The sequence below is a fragment of the Bombus pyrosoma genome, linkage group LG2 (genome assembly GCF_014825855.1).
Source record: "Bombus pyrosoma isolate SC7728 linkage group LG2, ASM1482585v1, whole genome shotgun sequence".
NCBI lineage: Eukaryota > Metazoa > Arthropoda > Insecta > Hymenoptera > Apidae > Bombus > Bombus pyrosoma.
The window spans coordinates 3,203,235-3,227,298 of record NC_057771.1 but is presented as its reverse complement, the minus strand read 5'-3'; the positions used below and the strand labels follow the sequence as shown (position 1 = coordinate 3,227,298).

Sequence of the window (24,064 nt, the reverse complement as noted above, 5' to 3'; positions counted from 1 at the left end):
AAAAATAATAATATGTCATATATTGTTCATTTATTGCAACAAAAATTTTTTTAAAATTTGCCGTTTGATTTAAAAGTTGATTTATCGGTATAGGAAGTAGCTCTTATTTATATGAAACATTTAAATATATTTTCCCTAAAATTTTTGCTTTTAAGTTATATCATCGTTGTAGTAGATGAGCGATATGAGAAATATATGTACATATTTATACATTATGTTTGCATGATATAGCTACAATATGTACTTATGTGTGTGTGTACATATATATATATATACATATATATATATATAATATATATACATGTACATATATATATATATATATATATATATATGTATAGGGCGTGCCGTTATTGTAAACATGAAATTATTATATTACCTTATAATATTGTGTCAGACAGTAAGGACATTTTTGAAATTTCCGATCAATATCTTGCAGATAGCCCTGTTTTGGTTTAATTTCAACACAAAATGTTCTGTTAGTTGGAAAGAGATTAGTATCGAATTTTATTGGAAGAAACGTGTAATCCGGAAATGTTGTGGCATATATGTCCATGATTTCCTTATTACGTCGTTTATCTGAAAGAAAGGACAATTTTAGAATATGATTAGTGGATAGAAAGATCTATCGAAAGCAACATTCATTTATAAGTACATATGTTTATTAGTATAGTTTCTATGTTATTAGTGGAATATGTACCTATGTATCTAAAATAGGCAAATTGCGTGATCATTGTTGATGACAATAACTAAAATTTGAATAAAAATTTGTTCAGATTATCAAGATATAATTTATTGGCCAGTAACTAATGCTCGCCTTCTAAAGTTGACCATATTAGAGGATTAATTTTCATCTTATTCTATTAATGTAATTGTAAGTAACACATATTATGTAAATCCTTTGGGTCATTCTTTGATTAAAATATGATTCACTTTGATTAAAATATGAAAAAATTATTATTTAATAATTAATATACCCACATATTAGTACATATGTAAGTACATGATAGTTCGTTTCAAAGTCTTAAAACATTTAAAATATTGTCGTAGGATTAATTTGCCAAAAATGTTTGTTAAATTAATAATATGTTATCTTAAAATTATTTTATAATTATCTATATCGAGTACAAAGTTCTCATAAACGATTATACCTTCCAAGATGAAATACTCATAGCTAAAATTATGCAATTATCCTCAAAAAAATAATTGGTACAATGGTAAAATTTTGTACTCATTGTATAATTACAAAACATTACTAACATTAAAATAACAAATTTTTTTTAATATTTCGTAAAAATTAATGATGTATAAAATAAAGTGTATTGCGCATCACATCGCGAATATCTTATATGATAGATATTCTGACAATTATGATCTATAACATAATAAGAATAAATGAAGTGAAAGTTATAGCGTAGTAACTTTATACTATATAGCAATAGGTATTTTAACTTTCCAAACATTAATGTACATTTGCAAACGAATATAGTTATTAATTATGTCAACTATGAAATTATCGATTTCGGCACGATTATTGTGAAGCAATTTACAGGACTCACTGTTTATTATGATACATATTATGTCGCCACTCGATAATTGGCGTTTCAAACATGTAGCAAGCAAAAGAGAAAAGTATCGGAAAGCCGTGGTCCAGATGAAGTATACATACACAATATACATACGTACGAAAATTCATTAAGAGGAAGCTATTCAGATTTCCTGTATAACGTGTTTTCTTCGTAATTCGAGCGGTTTCCATTTTATGCAAACGGTTTCTCATATCGTTCTAATTTCTTCTTATCAGCTTGTCGCGTTCTCGTAGAGGCAAGTTTCACGCGCACCATGTAAGTTTCAAAATATGGCGCTCATCAAGCAATAAAACTCGTATTATAATAAATTATAATAATTATTATTAAATTAATAATAAAATTTATAAATTGTAGAGGCAAGATCATATCTTGTTATTAAATTCATTTTATTTGTTATTAGATTCGGTATAATAAAATTTGAATACTTTTTTATGCGACAGAAGCTATGCTGTATTTCATCAGTATCCGACAATATCTTTGAACTTGCGGCAATTATAATAATTCCTAAGGCATCTGTAATAATTCTTCGGGAAAGAGGATAGACCACGCGCGAGAAAATGATATTGAAGTGAAGTCCGACTTGGGATGTAGCGAAGAAGATGGTGAGTCAAGCTCGATGACTCAATAGATCATGCATCAGCTTTCCCGAAGGAGAACTAAGCAGATATTACGCTGGGGCTGTACCCTTTTCGTAGGAATGATTGATCGCACGTGTATGCCCATCTCAGGGGAGCGTGTGGACCTCTTCGTGAAGGTATGTATATACTTCCATAATAATACACAAAGGAGTGCGAAGCTATCTTAATGTTTTCTCAAGAGTGTCTGGCGATACGATGCGACGTCGCACGACGCGGTGTCGCGTCGTCATTCTTTCGAGTTTCAAATTTCAAGTGCACACAGCACAATTACCAGCTACCGTGTAACGTACTTGACGTACTTTACTGGCGCGATGGTGTGTGATGGTCCGTACAGAAAAGCAGCATTCATAAAATATATGTCATAAATTTTTGTTAGCTCTTCAATGATTAATTTTTTATATGATTATTACCGCCCTGTCATACACTACGCGCTAATATGTTTCTTCATGTGTAACATCGCCATTTAAAAAAAAAAGATAAGTATGTCTTATATTAATACTTTTACAAATTGGTTAATACAGATTTTATTTATACCTATGTACTTGTGTAATATAATATTTAAAATTACTGTAATATATTTTATTAACAATATTAAAATGTAATATTATTGCTTCAAGGGTTTTGTATTATGTAATTTGTTTTTTACATACAGTCTAACTTATTGAAATATTTTATATTATGTAGATATAATGATGTATATGACTTACAATCATTGCAGAATGTATTAACGTTCCCATCTAAAAATCTTAATCAATCAACATACATATTTCTACCGAATAATCAGTAACGTCATTATTAATGAATATTTTTTAAAGTTGGAACAGTTAAGTCAATAGAAAGTCATTTCTATGTGGTGCAGATTTATCTAGTATGAGTCGTGATATCATTTTGTTAGATTAATCCTTGCATCCACTAGAATAATCGAATTGAACCTTAATGCGGTCGTGTTCTCTGTTCCAACGTCACTACATACTATACATCACACATTACACATTACACACTACAGATTACATAGTGACATTGACAGCAACAGTGACACTGAAAGTACACAGGCAAGTGACATTAATTACTCATATTTTATAATATAATATAGCGCAATGATATTATTACATATTGTGATTGAAGATATACTGAAAAAGAGAAGTGTAACCCCATCGTTATGAGTACGTAACAATGCAATGGCTGGAAGAATATATTGCACGCAGATATACATAATAAATGCCTACAAATATATATATCTACATGTTCGATTTTTTCATTTTTGCAATTAAAGAAATATTCGACGGAACTTAGTAACGAATAAACAAAATAAATAAATGAGAAAATACCTTTTGCCTGTTGATACGTGATATTCAAATCAATATTAATCTATTAATAATTTCAATCTTCAATATACAAATTATTATTAAATATTGGCTATGAACTACATGCATACAATACACACACACACACACACACGCGCGCGCGCGCGCGCACACGCACACACACACGCACACACACACACACATTGTATATTCTGAAAGTAAAAAAAAACGATTACAATTACGATTACAATTAGTATTAGTCACAAGAAATACATTAATTCTATTGGATAAATATTAAAAAGAAGTATAAATTTTATAGGATCTGTAAATAAACGGAGGGGAAAAAATGTTATTTGTCGCTAAACCTAAAAGGTAATTTAAACATTTGGACGTATAAAAGTAAAGATAAACGTAAAACGGAATTTTCAATAAGAGGAATGTGAAAAACATGAAGTAATTTAATTGGACGAATTGATTTTTATACATTCCAGAAAATTCATGCAGCCATTGTGATTGTGATCATGGTCTGATTCAATGTCCCACGCACGATTTTTTCACCCTTATTGTTAGCTTGAGTTTGAAAAAAATACAAATTTAGCAGGCGCAAGTAAAGCGGACGAACACTGAACACTATCGAATTAGATTTCATTGAATCCCGAAGAGCTTTCAGATAACACATGATTATAAGTATCTTTGAAGCAAGATTGTACATATTACAATTTGTATTCCGCCAAGATACCAAAAAGTATATTTAAAAAAATTTCTTACTATAAAAATTAGCTATACATATTACTTTGTACTCTTTGATTATTGATTAATTTCGAATGAAGACTATATTCTATTAACTATTACGTTTAAAGTAGTACTAACCAAGTTTAGAGAATAAAGAAATATATTCGTACATGTAGGATAGACTATAGACGATAACCGTTCTCCTATTCATATCATACATAATACATATGTATGTATATATATATGATACCTTTTAAATTTGTAAATCAAAGTCTATCTAATTTAAAAGTATACTAAAATGATTAAAATAAATAATTTCGATGTATCACGTCACTGTAGCCTATTCTATAGTGTTTCATATAAAATTTGTTATAAGCTAGCTATGTACATAGTTTGAAAATAATTACCTGATCGTAGAGGTCGAATAGCTTCTGAAAGTTTAGCAATGTCTTTCGCATCGTAACGAAGAATCTCAGGGACTTGCGTGTACGGGCCCAAAAAACAGAAAGCCACAAACCTCACGAATTCCACTTGTCGTTCGGTTCGTTGTTTGCCGCCATCCGGTGAAACACCATCTGGCAGCGATTTCCGAAATCGAATTACTTTCTGTTCCTGAAACATACAGAGACATTAGATTTATACATATAATACCTATATAATACTTGTATATATTACATTCGAATGATACACATATAATGTATATACGCACATAATGTTATTACAATGATTTTAAATTTGCGGCAAAATGAAACGGGTAAACCTTTTAATTTCCTTAATTAGTTTAATTTAACATACAGTGAAAGGATATCTATTTATATACTGATTTGTGTATACATAGGTATAAGCTTTTGGATAAAGGAATTTTGTTTTAAAAACGAATAAAATTATACGCATAAATTAAAACAATGCCAATCAGGTAATACTAAACCAAAATAAACTAGAATGCTTTCATTTTTTAATTACATATGTATTCCAATCATTTCGATTAAATTTGAAGACAAAATTACATTATTTAGAATCGTAAACTGTTTATTACTTGTTTATATGCACTTACGCTTTAAAAGAAACTGAAGCAAAAATGAAACATCAAATTTCTCTCTCGTTCTCCATAAAAAAGCTATTTATTTAAAATTAAATTTTACATAAATGCAGTTATAAACACTGTACTAATGTACTGTAATTACTCCTCGGTATTTGTTATATTTCTTACTATATTCACTGTTTTGGCCCTTAACAATTTCATATGAAAGACATACAGTGGCTCACGAAAATATTCGAACGCTTACACTTACAAATTTCAATTAATAAAATGAGATGTACTAAACTAATTTGTTAAAACAATTTGGTATCTATAGTGACGGGAAAGTCTCAAGATTACATCAGTAAAATTTGAAAACGATTCAATAATATAGACAGAAATTATGATACATTTATTAGAAACATTCATGATGTCTCACAAAAGTATTCTAACGCTGTAACACAGTTGATAGTTTTTCATCTTCCTTTGCACCGAATGTAGACATCATTGCTAAATGAAAATATTGATACGTTCACTTGATGTTAGGATATCGTTTCAGTAACAGTAACGTATAAGTGTGCACAATAGTATCTAAAATGAATATCAAAAAGTCTGAAACAAAAAAGTGTGAAAGAGAAATAATATTCCGATTACATGAGGACGGCAAATCATACGAGATTGCCGGAATTGTGAACAGAAGTAAGTCTACAATACATTACATAATAAAAAAAAGTCAAAGAATGAGGGAACACTTGCAAACAAAACTCGATCAGGTCGACCAAAGAAATTGACTGGAAGAAAGGAGAAAGTTATCATTCGCTAATGAAAAAAAAATCCTACTATATCCGCTCCTCAACTCGCAAGTATGGTAGCTGATATGTTTCATAAAGAAGTTCACCCGGAATTATGTCGACGAATCTTACGAAACAATGACTTTCATGGCAGAGTACCGCGAAAAAAGCCATATATCAATGCGGTAAATCATAAAAAAGATTGACTTTTGCAAAAACCTACGTTAATAAAGATAATTCTTTTTGGGACAAAGTCATCTTATCGGATGAGTCAAAGTTTAACATTTTTGGCTCAGATGGTCAAAATTACGTGTGAAGAAAAGCAAATACGGAATTGGAAATTCGACATTTACATCAAACAGTGAAACACGGAGGTGGATCGGTCATGGTGTGGGGATGCATGGCTGCTAGTGGCACCGGAAATTTGATATTTATTGATGGAATACCTGATAAGTATAAGTATTTAAATATTTTAAAAAATAACCTTAAAGAAAGTGCCCGTAAATTAGGTAGTAAATTAGGATTATTGGTAGATTTCCACTTCCAACATTATAATGATCCTAAGCATACTGCTAGAATTGTGAAAGAATGAATCGTACATAACACCCCACACGTGTTAATTACTCCATCGCAAAGTCCAGACATAAATCCGACTCAAAATTTATGGGCTGAAATCGGATAAAGATTAAGTAAATTTCAGATAACCTGAAAGCAAGCATTATAGAAATATGGAACTCCGTTGAGTGCAGTTTTACAAAATCATTGGTTTACGGTATGGGACGTCGATTGAGACACATTATTGCTGCTAAAGGTGGTCCAATAAAATATTAATATTAAATAATTTAATAATATATGTAGCGTTCAAATACTTTTGTGAGTGACTTACAATGCGTGTTTCTAATAAATGTATCATAACTCCTATCTACATTGTCGAATCCTTTTTAAATTTTACTGACATAGTCTTAAGACTTCCATCTTCCTGTTGACATCTACTTGTCTAAGCAAATTAATTTAATATACATTATTTCGGCTATTCAAGTTTGCATATGTAAACGTTCGAATACTTTCGTGAGCCACTGTATGTACATATATCAGTATTAATATCGGTGTCGGTCCATCGGAAGATAGAAGACCTGCTGGATCGGATTGACGGTTTCGCGCGTCTAGCCTAAATCTAAACTTTAAACAAATATCTGAAGATATGGTAGCCAGTTAAAGTTAAATAGCCGTCCGTCTCTATACGTAGATATGTATCCATACATATACACATTACATTACACATCCATCAAGTCGCATTTTCTTCAAGCGTCAAGGAACAAGGAATTAGGAACCAATTGGACTCGCGCACGTGCAAGCGTATGAGAACGAGTACATTCTAATCAATCGTATTCTAGTATTTTAGTTAATATCAGTATTTTCTTTCGACTTTGAACACTTATTGTATTATTTTTCTATTTTTTATTATAGTACTTTAGTTATTGTTATTCTTGGTGTTATTCTTATTGTTATTACCATTATTGAACTCAACACAGTGGTGTCATATTCCAGAAATCAAATCGCAGTACACTCTTATTGAAGTCACGAGAATCTAATTAGAAAGACAGAGCAAGTTTCGAAACGGTGCAATGCGATGCAACAAATGAAACTCATCACGAAAATACCTATTGTTGGATAGTATAGAAAATCTGGAAAAATAAGGCCTTTTTCCCGTTACTTTGTCCATTGAATCTTTGTACTTTGTCAGGGAATTGAAATTAGGTCGACAGCATTTCATATCGTGGCAAACCACAATTTCCATTGCGTAGCAGGCTTCAATTACTATCAGTGAATTGCTTAAATGACATGGCGTTAATTATTACTGGTGCGTATGTTTGTATGCACATCGCGATTCATACAGAAAGTAGCCAATATCACTAACGAGACCACATCCTGCCACATTATCTTCTTGAAAGAAAATAAAAAACGATCATGATCGGTTGGTCAATAATGTTTCCATAATGATCTTTTGAAAGTGTTAGAATTAGAAGCACAGCCATACATGAATAGAACGGGTATATCAATGTGGCTGAGCTCGTAAATGTGTATAATACAATACAATATAATATAATATAATGTAATATGATATAATATAATATAATATAATATAATATAATATAATATAATATAATATAATATAATATAATATGATATAATATGATATAATATGATATAATATGATATAATATGATATAATATGATATAATATAATATAATATAATATAATATAATGTAACATAATATAATTTGTGTGTGCTATCTTAGGTGAAATTAAGTTTTGAGATTTTAAAAAATTATCTATAACCTCGGTGATGAATTCGAGAAAAAGATTTTAGAAAAAAGAAATCGTACGTATATGTATGTATATATTTAGATATGCACATTTTTTAAGTTTATAAAATGTTATCAATGTGTTTCTATCAAGGGAATGAAGAATCAATAGAAGAAACATGCGAATACAAATTGAGATAATTGATAAATATGACATTTCAAGTAATTCTTGAATTAATGCAAGTATATGCAAAATCTTCATCACACATCACAATGAATAATATATCGCTTAATGGACATTGACATGCCTAAGATTTTGAATTCAACACAAGTTCAAAATCGTTGAAGCTACTGGCAGGACTTGGCTTTTAGATCGCTTGGCAACAGTTCAGCGACGACGTGTAATTGGCTGTAATCGAGTGTAATTGAGTGTAATTGAGTGTAATTCAGTGTAATTCAGTGTAATTCAATGAAATTCAATATAATTCAGTGGCGATGAACTTATCATTGACAAGCTTGTATTTCTATTTTTGAGAATCAACAAATGGTTAACCGCAATCGAACTAACAATAAGCAAAAATTTAGCAGTGAGCCGGTTTCGTATTATCGATTAAAAAGAAGTCGATGTAGGTAAGCGATGTCAATATACGAGCAAATATAAAATCTAGAACATCTGATTTTGCGGTATCCATGCGAACTTGTCAGGTGCTTGTCGCCTTACATAAACATCCAATCGATATATGTATGTATGTACATACATATACATATCCATATTCATATACATATACCTAAGATTGTCCTTTGGCTGACGTGGCTGTAGGTAAGTTTCTCGTGCGTCACCCATCTTTGTGCCAACAAGAGTGTGTATTACTGTATATCTATATATTGTACATATATTATATGTGCTTACTTTCATGACACATAGCGTTTTAACACGGTATTTATCAAGGAAAATGTTATAGAAAAAGATACTTTTTCTTATAAAAAAAATTATTTATAGGAGTTTATTCGGTTCTAAACAAGTGAAGAAATTAAACATACATATACCTACATATATCTATATAAGTATGTATCTAATCTATATATCCAATATATACACAATTAATTTATGCGTCATACTTTACATCTTATTACCTGTAACATAAAATATTCTTTCTTTTCATTCTCTCGCAACCGTAATATCGTTCGATATAGCAGTACTATCCGTAGTACTAATAATATCCGTAATTTTTCAATAAAATGCAGCATCTTTTCTAATATAAATATAATTATAACAAAAACAAAAGTTACAATAGAACAGATAAATGATGCACTGGTTAAAAAATGGACAACATGCACGTATATCTTATTTGTTATTATAATATTAATAATAAATCAAGTTTGAAAACTAATAATTGATTAATAATTGAATTTGAGGATGAAGGAATGTAATCTGTTTTTTATAGCACGATGTACTCATGTATGTATGTATGTATGTACATCGTTTTTTCATTTATGTACTCACAATCACAATCACGGTATCTTCCATGATTTTGAAACGAAAAACTCATCGATCATTGATGAAATCCCCACTCTAACTCTAACAGCTTAGTTTCCCACTACCTAACAATTACCATTTCCAACGATTACGGAGGTCAACGACCATCGTTTCAATTTTAATCACTCTTCTTTTTTTATCTTTGTTCAGTTACAGATTAGAGTTATGCTTCTCTTTTTCTCACTCACGCATGCGCAATATATATGCGCATTGACACAAAGAGAATGGTAGCTTGTCCTTGTCAGTCGTTCGTTCGTTCACCGACTGTCACTTGGTCTTGCTGTCTTTCTTTCATGAATAAGTGTACATATGATGAGTATGAATAGTGATGAGTGACAAATGTGCATATACATGTAATACATATGTACATATCATGCATGGAAACTCTTCCTGTCATAAAACGGGAAGGCAATTAAACGTTGGCAGATGTGCGTTTTATTTCAATGATTATTTATCAAACAATAAAAGTATGTATTGACAATGCTAGCTTATATAAGCAGTTTATCTTTATTCATCAGTGTATATTCTATATTCTATCTCGTCTTAAAATGGAAAAATACGTTACAGGTATCGATTAATAACCAATCCAAATGTCTAATGGATCTAACAGAAGAAATATGTATAGTGAATTCGAATATATACACGTATGTAATGTTTTTAATTTTGATACATATTATATTTAACGACATTCTATAAATGTGTATTATAAGTACCGATCCCTATTTTAATTCATATTCATGTATTGAAGTTTTAATTCTACGCTACTTTTCAATTGGTTTAAAGTTTAACGACTGCGTCCAATTCATATATGTACGACTGTAAGTATGTAAATAGTAAATAGCATAGTCGTATTTGCTAAATCTTAAGAAAACGCGTTAAGTCAAGTGACGATTGATTTCTGATTGTAATTACGACTATGATATGTACAATAGTTATATTGGTTTCAAGGAACCAAGCAAGAAGTAAGCTTGCAAAGACAGACAGGAAGTGGAAATAAGCGTAATTGCGAGAACGTGGGCGAGTGATTTGTAATTCGTTGCAAGTAAGAAGACGGATGTTTATGTGATGATAGATGAATGCTGCAAATTATAAAAGGACGTCGGAGGGTGGTTGGGGAATATATAAATTGTTCGTTTGTTCAATGTACTCTTTGCGACAGCTAATTTTTTCAACAATACCAGAGAATATTGAAATCAGTTTCGAAATTCCTTGATCGCTTGAACAATTTACGAATAAATAAATAAATATATATATATATATATTTATATATATTTATGTGTACACACACACACACACACGCGCGCGCAAGATAATATTACATATATCGACGAATGCAACTTGTAAAAATAGTTGGAAAGACATGGTAAGAGATTACAATCAAACAAGTTGAAGAGTGAAAAGTGAAAAATAATTAAAAGATTAGTTTGTATTCAATAATACACATGTATATGTACAGGGAATTACAAAATCTCCTTGCCTCAGGACATTATCTCGATTCTCCAGATATTCGATGCGATATATTGCGATCTATTAAAACATTTTGATATTTGTGTATCATATTGTGTATCATATGTATATTTATATACATATATTTGTTGCCTGAAATAAACAGATTCGAAGGTAACTGCAACAGTGTAATAAAATGACGATAATAATGTAGCAGTAATGCAAATTTACGCATCTTACGAGAAACATTCACAAACTATTTTAGAATAGAAAAACAGACACCGGTGTATCGTGACACTGTAAAACTGTAAACTGTAACGATATCGCATAGTCATAATGAATAGTGTCACATGCTAACGCATCGTAACATGCTACTCGTTGCCACGTTAAACGTACTTTATTAGATGATAGATATGTTCTGCTAAAATAACTTCCATAAACCATTATATATACATACAAACTTAATTTCTGACGCAAATAGCAAAGTATCGTATATACATGAGACGAATTTCTGACGCAAATAGCAAAGTATCGTATACACATGAGACGAATGTATTGAAACAGGTTTATGTCAGCTGGCAAAGACATCTCTTCTCTTTCACATCCATATGGTTGTAAAAATTGTACAACAAGAACACTGCTTTTTCCTTTGAAACAAGGAAGTGAAAATGAAATAAAATGAATTTGGTTTATCACTGAATTTCGTCTTCATGATTCTTCTACCTTGTGTTTTCAACGATGGTACTATTAGCCGTCCTCGTTCTTATTATCTTCCACTCAAATAAAGAGTTGTCTCGTTGAAACCAGCCTACGCTTCTCGAAAAAGGAAACTCCGAATATCTAATTTGAACGGTTCGCCTTGATGAATTAAATTAATAGAAATACATAATAGCATTGAAATAACTCAAATTAGATTAATCATTGGCTGTTTCGTGTAACGTACAAAGAAATTGGCGAGTTAACTTGTTCCATCTTTCAACATGAACTTTGAAGCAGTAATCTCACCCCTGCGACATTAATCTTAAATCTGTGTGCAGTACGGTATAAAGTATACAATATACAACAGACAGCATACAGTGCAATGTATTTCAGTTCTTACTAGCTAATTTCTTTCTCGCAAACGATAAGTGTAGATACGGAAAAGCTTTCACGTTCACGATGTAAAATTTTTCAACCAACACAGCGGTAGGTATAAATACAGGTATACCTACATACATATATTAATTTTTTATATTCATTGTGTTGTTCTGTACATATTATGTATAATCTATAGGTTTTGTGATACTGTGTATGCGATTCGTAAAAATATTACATATATCGAATTTCTCATAACCCTCTGAAAAACTGATAACACATTTGCGATAGAACACATGAAAAAAAGACATGTAGCAATAAAAGTGAAAATACAGTAGATCAACAAATTGTCGAATTATAAGAAAGAAAGTTTGTCGTCTTACTTGTGGAAGTGCAACTACGATATTCGCATTGCCCTCGCCTCTGTAAACACAATCTTCGATAAAGGACGTTGATGAAAAAGGTGAAAGTTGTGACGTCGTTGTGGAATCATCATCCAAGCTTCCGGTGGAAGTGGTCATCGATTCTGAAGAAAAGGTTGCGGTCGGCACAGGATTTCCTTCGTTGATTGTCATCGTCTTATCTTTATCCCTGTGGAAATAATAAGTAAAACAAAATAAGCGAAACTTGCTACCTTCGCAACTGGCGTTAATTTTATTTACTTCTCCTTTACTAACTCCATGATAAATTTACAATTTGCTAGTACAAACATTCGGTAAATTGTTTTATCATGCGGCATTGGAGAGTATCTAGTTTGGATTTGTTGCTAGCAGTATTAAATTATTGTGTAGTATAAATTTACAGTGTACACTACCGTACAATACTGCTAGCTAGGTTATTTGAATGATTTTCTAGTCGAGCTTTATATTTGTTTGTAATTTGCGGATCGTTTTATTTTTTCTTTAACTGTTTTAATATCTGTGCTATTTCTGAGATTATCGTTCCAAGTATTATCGGCTGCATAGATTCTATTTTTGTAGCATGGCTATCAGCAGCTATTTCTCCAAAGTTCGATACCGTATATATAGATGGATTTCACAATAACTTTGTATATTGATAGTTTGTTTTCAGTTACCAGTGTCTGTCTCTTGTCTCGATATATTCCGAGATATATAGCGCAACTTGACGCGGGCATTAACTTGATAACGCATTGCTATATAACGCAATGAAAAAGTTGTATTATGTGTATGTAAATATCTTTTTTAAACAGTATTGTTAATTATCAAATATCGTCTCATATTTATTCAGCAGTCGGACAGTTGGCAATTATGAGATTTTCGCAACTAGATACATACACACACACACATGCGCGATAAACTAAAAATTATAATTCAATTTATCTAATCGTAAGTTCAATGAGAAACATTTAACAAGAAAATTTGCCTATCATTTGCAATCCTTCTATTAGATATGAAACAATTACATATATAACATATTCATTTCCATTTTTCACTTGGTATACTATTAAATTTTCACATTATGCGAAAATTATTAAAATTATTGTTATATTGCGAGTATTTTCATTATCCTTTACCTCCCAAATGAAAAACAGGCAATAGGTATACATCACTTTACATTGTATAACAGATTATTTTAAATGCATATGTAAATATGAAGATGCATTTGAAATGCAACTAAAATAAACTAAATACATACGCACATACATATTATAAAATATATATAAGTACATATGTATATTCAAGTTATCAGATATTTTGAAAAGTAATTTTGTCGTATGTAGACTAATCAGCAAAAGAAATTTAACTGGCAACTGGAGAAGTAATTGAATCTCGCTGAATTTCAACTGTATTTTATCTTGTTATAAGTCATAAAGAAACACAGAACCGAACAGCACCGATACTTTTACGTAATCGTTAAATTGGTAATCGTTATCAAAGGATTTACACATTATATACGTATGTATGTGAAGTGTATGAGTTGTCCGTGATATTAGTTATAGCTGGCTGTAGATGTCGCTGCTGGGGGTGGTACTGTCGTATTTTCTTCCTATTTAAGAATCGTGGAAGAAAAATCGGACTACGGTCGCCGGGATTCGATCTCCGGGTTCCGAACGTTCGTAACCTGAGACGCTAGCCACCGCGCTGCCGTCGTCCGTTGGTTGTTAATGTCGATTATTTGTCGGTTATTTGTACTGTCGAGTGCCGCCACATATGTATGTATGTATTTAGTTCGGGATTACCAAGATAGTGGATTTCTGGTGACGTAACAGACGAGTTTCGAGCAACGATGATAATTCGGTCAAGATTTTCGCAGCCGTGACATTTCTCTACTTTAAACATTCATTACTATATTGAAATAGATATACATATATACGCGTAAAAAGTTAATAACGTAACATGGAAATAGTGAGATCGACCGATAGAGATTCAGGTGATCGATTATAGCTGATTAATCGCAATTTTCTTAAAACGGATATGATCGGTCTACCAATTTAGTTTGTCAGCGCGTACTAACTACACATATGGTCGCGTTCCTACCTATCTAACCCCAATGTATCAGCTGTTGATATTGTTGATCGACTCGTCGATTTACAATTTCACATTCTTATTCAGCAGATCAAACTGCCATTGGTCTTTGTCTTTGAATTAACACCATGTCACAATTAAGTATGTATGTATGTATGTATATATTTACATATTGTGCACTCGGATATGATATAACATATAAGGCAAAATTCACTTTAATACTGTCATTGTCGACATTGTCGAACGTTTGTATGAAAGCCTTCTTATTTTTATTCGTTTAATGCTAACTGTTCGGACGGTGACATGATCGTTGGATCTAAACCATTGGCGGCACCCTCTTTTGCTCATCTTGACCACCCATAGCATACAAGTTGACTTATTGTTACTCGATATGTAACAGGAAGCGTGTGTATACATATGCATAGAGTATAAAGATTCTCTTCGCGTTAATTAAATCTTAATAAATTCCTGACGACGACATTGCTTACAACCGATCGATATCGTCAAGCTCTCTATAACATATAACATATAACGGTTAACACGTTAAGCGCTAAACTTTCCGACTTCTATTTTTATCTTCTATTTTTATGCGCAAACGCATTTTTTGTATTTATTCTGTATTCTGTATTATTTGCGTTTAACATGATAACTGCACGATTTATTATTCGCGTTAAGGGATATTAGGTACATACATTAATATTAGGTAAAGTATATAAATTACCGATTAATTTTTAATTTCCGTAAAATTGTATGCTTTGACATGAAATTTTAACTTTTCTATTCTATTTAGATGGATTTTGCTCACATCGTAAAAGATAACAAGAATATTTTCAGTTCTAATCTTATATGACTCATATTGACGTTACGAAAAGCAGATACTCACGAAGAAAAGAAGTAACATTTCTTTCCCACCTGATTTGTTCAACTCAAGTCTCAAGTGTGATTTAAATTCAAGAAGACACCGATCACCGTTTCGTATCATAATTTACGAGATGATCCTTACATCATGCATATGTATATGTATACGTATATGTATATGTATATGTATATGTAGGTATACATCGGGATCGTGAGCAACTTGTGCGAAACGATGACGCAGAAATGGTAGCACTTGCAGCAAATAATAGCACGTTGTATCGCGTCACGTCGGCCCGAGGAGAGTGCAGACCAACTGCAGACTGCGGACGGGAACGCAACAAGTACGTGGCAATCCACATTCGTATCCGTCTCCTGCTGAGAGAAAATTTAACGATAGAACCGAACAGGCAATAATACCGCTTTTAAAACCACGCTAAGTAAAACTAGAACGTCCCTTGCTCCACAGATTAAGGATCTTTCTCCGAAGATTGCTGGCTGAAATAATGGCTTGCGCCAACTATTTGATATTTTAATTCACGCTTCAGGGAACATTACCTAAATTGAAGTTGTTATCCGATATATCTATCGTTTAATGTTAGATATAACAAAATCATGACTGTTAAAGTGCATTATCTCAATTAAAGTTAATAATCATGAAACTAGAAAAGAAGACTAGCAACTTGATACAAGTACTGTGAACTACCGTTATTTTACCCGACTCCCGTCTTCAAAGAATGATGTATTTAAATATTAGTAAGTAGATAATGCAAGGGAATAATTACTATGTACATATAATTGTATACATATAACAAATGATTAAACTCATAAATAACAACAAAATTACAGAAAGCTTATGTAACACATATATAATGTTTCCTTTTAAAAATTATCTATACATTGATAATTGGTTGCTATGATATTTTAAAAACCGGTTAACAAACTTCAAATTTTATTTCGCCTATTCTACAGATATAGATACACGTGTCTTTATCGTTTTTACCACCTTTATAATAATATCTTTTTCACTTGCTAGCAACAAAAAATAAAAATTAAACGTTTCTTCAAGATATTTTCACTTCTTGCGTACTGCTATTTTTTTCTCACTTCACTCGTGTAAAGTATGTATAAGTGAATACAATGGAACAAATGAAAACCTACCTATATTTCTATCTTTTTATTATAAGCAACAGAAGAGATAAATGTATAAACGTTAAAGCCCAGAGTCGTCTCTTTAATACTGATTATTGCATCACACAAAAATTTGCACATCCATGTACAATTTATCTATGGACAAGGGAGAAAAGAAGAATCGGAAAATTCCTAATATGAATTTTAAATTTTATGGGCATAAAATTATGGTTTATATCATATCTTTTGCGCATATTTCGCAGGTACAATTATAAAATAATGTACTCTTTTGTAGACATCGAAGACAGGCGACAAGCGACAGGCGACTGGTGACAGGCGACAGATAACAGGAAACTGGTAACAAGCAACAGGCAACGCTCAAGTTTCCAGTAACGTCCGCGCTTACATCCGTGCCGATGAATGATTCAAGCAGGCAAAGCCGGCCTGCTTTCTCTCGCTATATTTACGAAATGTATTTGAGCAAAAGATTCGTGTCTCTCCGCTAGTACATTGCTGCGTTACCTTACCTCTTGTGTAATACGTAACTTCCGTTTACAGAACTAGAAATTTCTCATATTGAAACTACCATTACACTTTGGTAAGCAATTTCTCGTTTAGTTTTTTTATATTTTGTTTGAAATAACACGAAGGAAACAGAAATATACATAGAGCTAGACAGAGTTTGTTAGAAGATATTAGAGACGATAATAAATATATTATTTCTAAATGATCACACGTCGAATAGCACTTTTTGTGTTGTTATAGGTTGTTAATATAATAATGTCAAATATAATAACAACTATAGAAGCGTAATATGATATACTTCATCATTATTGATACAGTATATAAATGATTTTTCTTGTATTTAACGGTATTATTCATTATTTATTTATTATTTTTCTTTTTCTATTCGATAATTTATAATTTTTAAAGGAGGAATGTGTATGAAAATTGACAAGTTTGATTTAACTTGCCGATTGTTTCAATTAAATTGTAGCTACATCGTGTTAAAAAAAAACATTATAATAAATTAATTTACGCGTGAGAAAGCTTAAGCGTATAGGGATGTTTCAGATTTTAATGAATAAATTAAGTTTCTGTACATTTAATCTGCGAAAGCTTATTTCTTAAATACTACCATATTTTATATTTCGAAAAATATGAGCTTCTTCATTTTTCAATCCCTGAAGAAATGTGCTTCTACTATATATTTATATTACATTCATTAATCATTTTGTAAACATAGTACGGGAACGATATGGAACATATAGGTGTATAATATACAATATTGAAATCAAACAAAAAATAGGGAAATGGAAATGAAAATTCTGTTGAGATGAAGCAAAAATCTCATATGTAAAGCTTTGCAAACGTTATCACGTGTAATATCTTACAAGCGTAATATAATAACCATAAAAAAACCGAAAAAAGTTTCAAATAAATTATGTTACATTTTAAGGAACTAATCGGGTGGATGTAAGTTTATCTTTCTCTATTTTATATTTTCTGAGATGTTAAAGTAACCTACAGTTTTTTAAATGATACCGTATATTTTTTATAACAACAGTCGACCCAGCTAGACATTCTCATACTAAAGATATTAACCTATTTATACCGATAAACCGTTAATTTGGTTTTAGATATTTTAGCTTCAATTTGCCAAACTTAACGTATGAAGAATAAAGACAACGTATATATGTAAACACAAGGATATTGCTTCGTGTCTGTCCTTATTGTTTTTCATATCATATGTATGTAAGTACATATATTGTACATTAAATTTGACATTAAAGTTAAAATATTTGTTAAACCAATGGTTTTTCGGCATACATAGATTAATACTTTTTTGTAAAGAATGTCCAGCTGGATCGACCAACGTTATAAAAAATATACGGTATCGTTTAAAAAATTCAAGACAACCTTGATATCTCAGAAAATATAAGATATTAGGAAATAAAATTGCATCCGCTTGATGAATCTCTTGATGAACGCAACATAATTCATCTAAGATAGTACTTCTTATTGACTTACTGTGTATATATACGTGCGTATACCTACATTATAATCTTCCACTAACAAATTTGTCGCATTTTACCACAATCAATCAGATAATTGTCTTTTATTCGAACTAACGAGCAAAAATTATTTGTACCGATTAAACGTCATAAGTTCACGACATAACTGTTCTATAAGGTTAACATTTCAAGGAGAAATCTCAATCATTTTGCATTTCAATAAAACCCGTTATCAAAGTTTCACGCAATTCAACAGAATTAAATTGGTCGACGAATGAAGATAGAGCAGGGACGTTAATAATTCCTCAACATGTTTCATGTCATAAGAGTCTTGACGCTTTTTATCAACCCTGACGAGCTGATTATTAGATGATTATTTCATTTTCCTAACGTAACAACGATAGACCTCACTGACATATATTATATACATATGTACGTAAGTATATGTATTATAATACATATTTCCATGCGCTAAGACTAGACGGGAAGCGATGACTCATAGAAATGAAGTCATTTGAATAATAAAAAGGGCCGCGTACCATATGCGTCGACTTTCGAAATCTTTAGTGAACGCATGTAAGTATACGACACATACCATTCTATACTATAATACAGCATTCTATCATACGATACTATACCATACTATATTGTAATGTACTATAATATACTGTACTATACTATACTATTCTATACTACACGTTTATGAGAACCTGTAGTGCAAACAGCGATAGAACATCATGGAAATATTGCTCAAACAGTTTCGGAGAGATATATTTTAAATAATAAGTTATTTGAAATATTATTCAAGGTTGATGAAAATTCTACGTACAGACCAATTTTCTTTTCTTTTCTACTTAACCTTTTTTCCCCGATATCTTTTCCTCCTGTTATTATAAACGATAATAAAGGCATACATCGGGAAAGAAATGAATTTTACAAATTCACAATTTTACAATAAAGAGAGTTAACTATAACAAAATGTTTAATCTACACTTTTTTTATTCGTGAGGAAAAGCATTACGATTATTGATTTTAATTCTGACGGGAAAAGTAACAATTAATAACATTTGTTATGGTCTGCAATTACATAATGTAACCACAATACAACGGTATGTATAGTGATGAAATGAAATGAAATGAAATGAAATGAAAGATAATAGTAATAAATATACAAAATGACACTTGGAACATATAGATTATAGATACAGATATGAGTGACTTGCACTTTGCTGTTTTATATGAAGATTTGTTCTTTGATCATAAATTATTAATGATTATTAGAATCAGAAAGAGAAAGCTTGAAATCATTAGAAAATTGTTGAAGAATTAAATTGAAAAAAATCTTATTTCGATGCGAGTTGGTGTAAAGTGTAAAAGAACATGTATAATGTATTGTATATATTTATATACGTCATACGTTGATACTACCCACCATAGCATAAGTATATATAAGTTCGAAGATTTTTAACGGAGAGCATCGAGAGAATTCAGAAGATGAGTTTGAGACGATCGTCCAAATACTATCGCGATTACGCTGGTTATGAAATAAAAAAGTAGCTAGCAGTGATAGCCGGATGATAATCTCGTTGCAAGTTACAAGACCAGTTATCTCGTTATTCATTTCGTTGTATATACATACGACCGAATCTGGAAAATGGAAAGAGCATCGCGTGTTTGTAGTAGTACGCCGAACGCGTACAAAAATGATACGAATTTACTAGACTAAGTAAACTTAATTAGTCATCAAAACATACACAATCGAGAAACATCATAAACAGCAATTTTCTTGCATTTGATGTTTCAGAAAGTCGCTTGAAATGAAATGTACTTATGTGTTCGAAACTCGTGAATAGTTAGCAGCCATTGTCACGAAAGATGCATAAGTAGATATCAAAAGGATCTAGAAAATGAGAATAATTAAAATCAGTCTATATATTAACTTGTAAAAAAATAAAAAATATTCAACAACAGTTTTACGAAACTATTTCACTCAAATAATTATATATTGTATTAGGTTGCCCCAAAAGTTTCTTTCGTTTTATAAGGAAATAATAGGTGTACAACATTTTTTGTTTTATATTATTTTATTGAATTATGTATGATCCTATTGGATCGTTTATTTATTATAATATAATTAGATATTATTTATATTAATATAAATATAATTATATATTATAATTATTTATTAATTATATTATGTATGATTCTATTGGCATCTGTTCCAATAGAACAAAATGGATCATACATAATTCAATAAAATAATATAAAACAAAAAATGTTGTTCATCTATTATTGTATTTCCTTATAAAATGAAACAAACTTTTCGGTCAATCTGATATATCACGATTTGCAAAGTTCTCAGCAACAAAATATTTACTCATGGACAAAAATGTATTGTCAGTAGTCAAGATGAAACTAGAAGCAGTTTGATCGACAGAAGTTTCTCGAAGCTGATGCAACGCGACTTACTCTTTCTAATTACGAAGGTGCACCGACGAATATTTATCCCGTCGAAACGGAGTTGATTTGTGACGAAAACGAATGATAGAAATGGTTCGTCGACTGCATTAACGCCAGGAAACACGGAGGAAAAAGGTTTAATCGTACGTTTAAAAGCACTTAGTCGCCGCTTGCTAAACGTTTCGATGTCTACAGAGAACGGCGCGGCGGCGTTGCCGTTGCTACAGTCCAACTGTCTTATCCATTTTCGCATAAGGTTAACGACCGATGAGTTTGCGAAACTCAGCGACTTGCAATAAGTATGAGCGTCTCATTGGAACTCGTACGGACGCGACGACATATTCGTGTAATTTGTAATGGTGGGTTCACGCTACGCTGTAGCATGGTCTGTAGAGACCAAAGCATGAAAAGATGTAAGCGCGGATCGCTTAAAACAGCTCGGAAATCTCCGTCACTCGAGATTACAGAAGCGAACCTGCTTGTACCGTTCCTGATTACGCCACTGCGAATCACAATCCATCCACTGAACGGCTAGATCACATTGTAAAGACCGATGAGTTTGGTGAAGCAAGTTGTACTTACAATGGATAATCTTCGCTGCTAACTAGAGAAAAAGAAACAAAAGAAAAGAAGAAGAAGAAGAAGAAGAAGAAGAAGAAGAAGAAGAAGAAGAAGAAGAAAAGGAGCAGAAGAAAACAAACCCCTTTTATATGGGACACCTCAAACGTATAAAGTGTAACGTGCCATATTTTCGCGATCCCTCCAACACTAGAGACGTGCACAAACGATTCTGCAACGTAAAGTACACTCAACCAAAAAAAACAGTAGACGCCGAAGGGAGAATGCACTGGAGAAAAGAGGCGAGAAGAGGTTGGCAATTCGATGATAAGAGCATGAGCAGAAGAAGAAGCGAACATCAGAAAAAGAACAGCTATTTCCTTTTGTGATGCAATCGATAACATTAATCGGAGGCCTTCTTTCCGGTCGATTTACTATACACTCTGAACATATTTCAATGTTGCATTAAAAACTGAAATTAATAAATGTTACACATTATTCGTCCTCGTCTGTTACGTTTTAATTTCAATTTATCAGGCTCAGAAAATGAGACCACTGAAATATATATAACAAACGTTTATGTAATTAATGAATTCTACTACTAGAAATTAGAACCCTTAATTTTATTAAAGAAATCAAAGCTACAATTTCATGTTTTCAATGGTGCTGTTTCAATGACAAGGGATTAGACCATTCCAATGTCTAACGTTGATGGAGAAAACAAAAGAGACAAAATCACACAAGGAGAATGATTTAAAGTGCGAACATTAGTTTTTTTCAAACAGCCGCGAAAGTTTCAAAACGAGAAAGTATGCCTCCATTGCCCACAGGTCTACCTCTCGTAAATTTATAACATGTACCTATCATTTTTGTAAATGTGTCAAGTTTTCTTTTCCATTTTATCAATTTTTGGCATTCCCATCATATAGACAAATCAACGATTATATTCATTAATTAGGTTCACCTGCAAAAATCACATAATGACTAATGTAATGAATCAATTAATCGAACATTAATATTACATTTTTGACGTTTTACGTTTTACAACAGTTTTAGTAGGATTATGTTATATAGATAGGTCACTGTATGTATATATATACTGCCTGTAATAAAATGTATTATATTACATACATGTACATACATATATACGTATCTGTATGATGAACATAATCTCTAATTTTTATTGTAACAAATAAAAGAATTCAACAGAATATATAAGCTTTTTTATCTAACTCGAGCCCCTTAAATATCTCATCTTAGTCATTTTTACTTAAAAAATTGAAAAACGTTTAGAATTAAATAATCAACGATGAAGATATTAATGAAGGAAAAGAGATATATCAAGACTCAAATCCAAAATTTATCAACAGTCCCGGGAGTTTTAAGTTACCGATCGCTTCATGTTTGAAGCGGTTTGAATTTTCGAAGTATTCGAAAAGTTGAAATCATTTCGAAATGTCCATCGTTCGCTAATTACATACATATATTCTAATTCTTGTTGTTCTACTAATTCTACTAACTGTCTTATTTCGTTACATATAAACAGAAATTAAATATAAATAATTGATAACCATGTTCGCGACATTATTCTCGAATTTATCACGGGCAATGATCATTCGACTAGAAACATCGAATTGATTTATACGAAAACCGGATAATTCTATTAACGGAACATGGTATTAAAGAGAAAGTGGCGAAGCAAAGCAGGGATGATACAAAGGGGTGGAGTTGAAACAAATAGAAAGGAGGAAGAAAAGAAATTGCGATGGTCTACAGTCTAAAGACTACATCGAATGGAATGGAATCGTGAATATCGTGATTCTAAGGCATAAGGGGGGCAGTAACCGAGCGGACCAAGCAACGTCAGGGGGCCAGGGCAACAACCGAGGCTGACCTCTACGACAACCATCGGTCGCCTTCTCTCTTCTCTTGCTTGCCCCCCCCCCGCCTCCCCCCGCCCCGGCCAATCCGACATCGTCGCTGTGAGTATGTAGTTGTAGATTGTAGTCATCACCGCTGCACCGGTGCTGCCGTTTCCGCGTCCCTAACCCCTTTGGTCCCGCACGCTCGCCATTCTCTATTCTCACCAGCGCCTTCGTATCAGCCTCTGTATCCTCCTCCTA

The 24,064-nt window shown here is 31.8% G+C and overlaps 1 protein-coding gene and 2 long non-coding RNA genes across 6 annotated transcripts in view; 2 read left to right on the top strand and 1 right to left on the bottom strand.

Annotated features, from left to right (window-relative positions):
• The window catches only part of LOC122576660 (inositol-pentakisphosphate 2-kinase), a 79,604-nt gene that overhangs the window by 3,743 nt on the left and 51,797 nt on the right, over positions 1–24,064 (bottom strand). For all 4 annotated transcript variants that reach the window (XM_043747315.1, XM_043747322.1, XM_043747305.1 and 1 more), the window contains 3 exons: positions 12,820–13,027; positions 4,671–4,875; positions 380–579 (listed from right to left, as the gene is read on the bottom strand). In XM_043747315.1, the coding sequence (XP_043603250.1) occupies positions 380–579; positions 4,671–4,875; positions 12,820–13,011 (597 nt within the window). In that variant the 5' untranslated portion in view covers positions 13,012–13,027. The remainder of the gene's footprint in view (positions 1–379; positions 580–4,670; positions 4,876–12,819; positions 13,028–24,064) is intronic.
• LOC122576705 lies at positions 8,995–12,092 on the top strand. Its single transcript, XR_006319864.1, has 3 exons — positions 8,995–9,009; positions 10,067–10,383; positions 10,484–12,092. It is a non-coding gene; the product is annotated as an uncharacterized LOC122576705 (long non-coding RNA).
• Positions 15,980–18,017, top strand: LOC122576710. The gene is made up of 2 exons (XR_006319865.1): positions 15,980–16,533; positions 17,204–18,017. It is a non-coding gene; the product is annotated as an uncharacterized LOC122576710 (long non-coding RNA).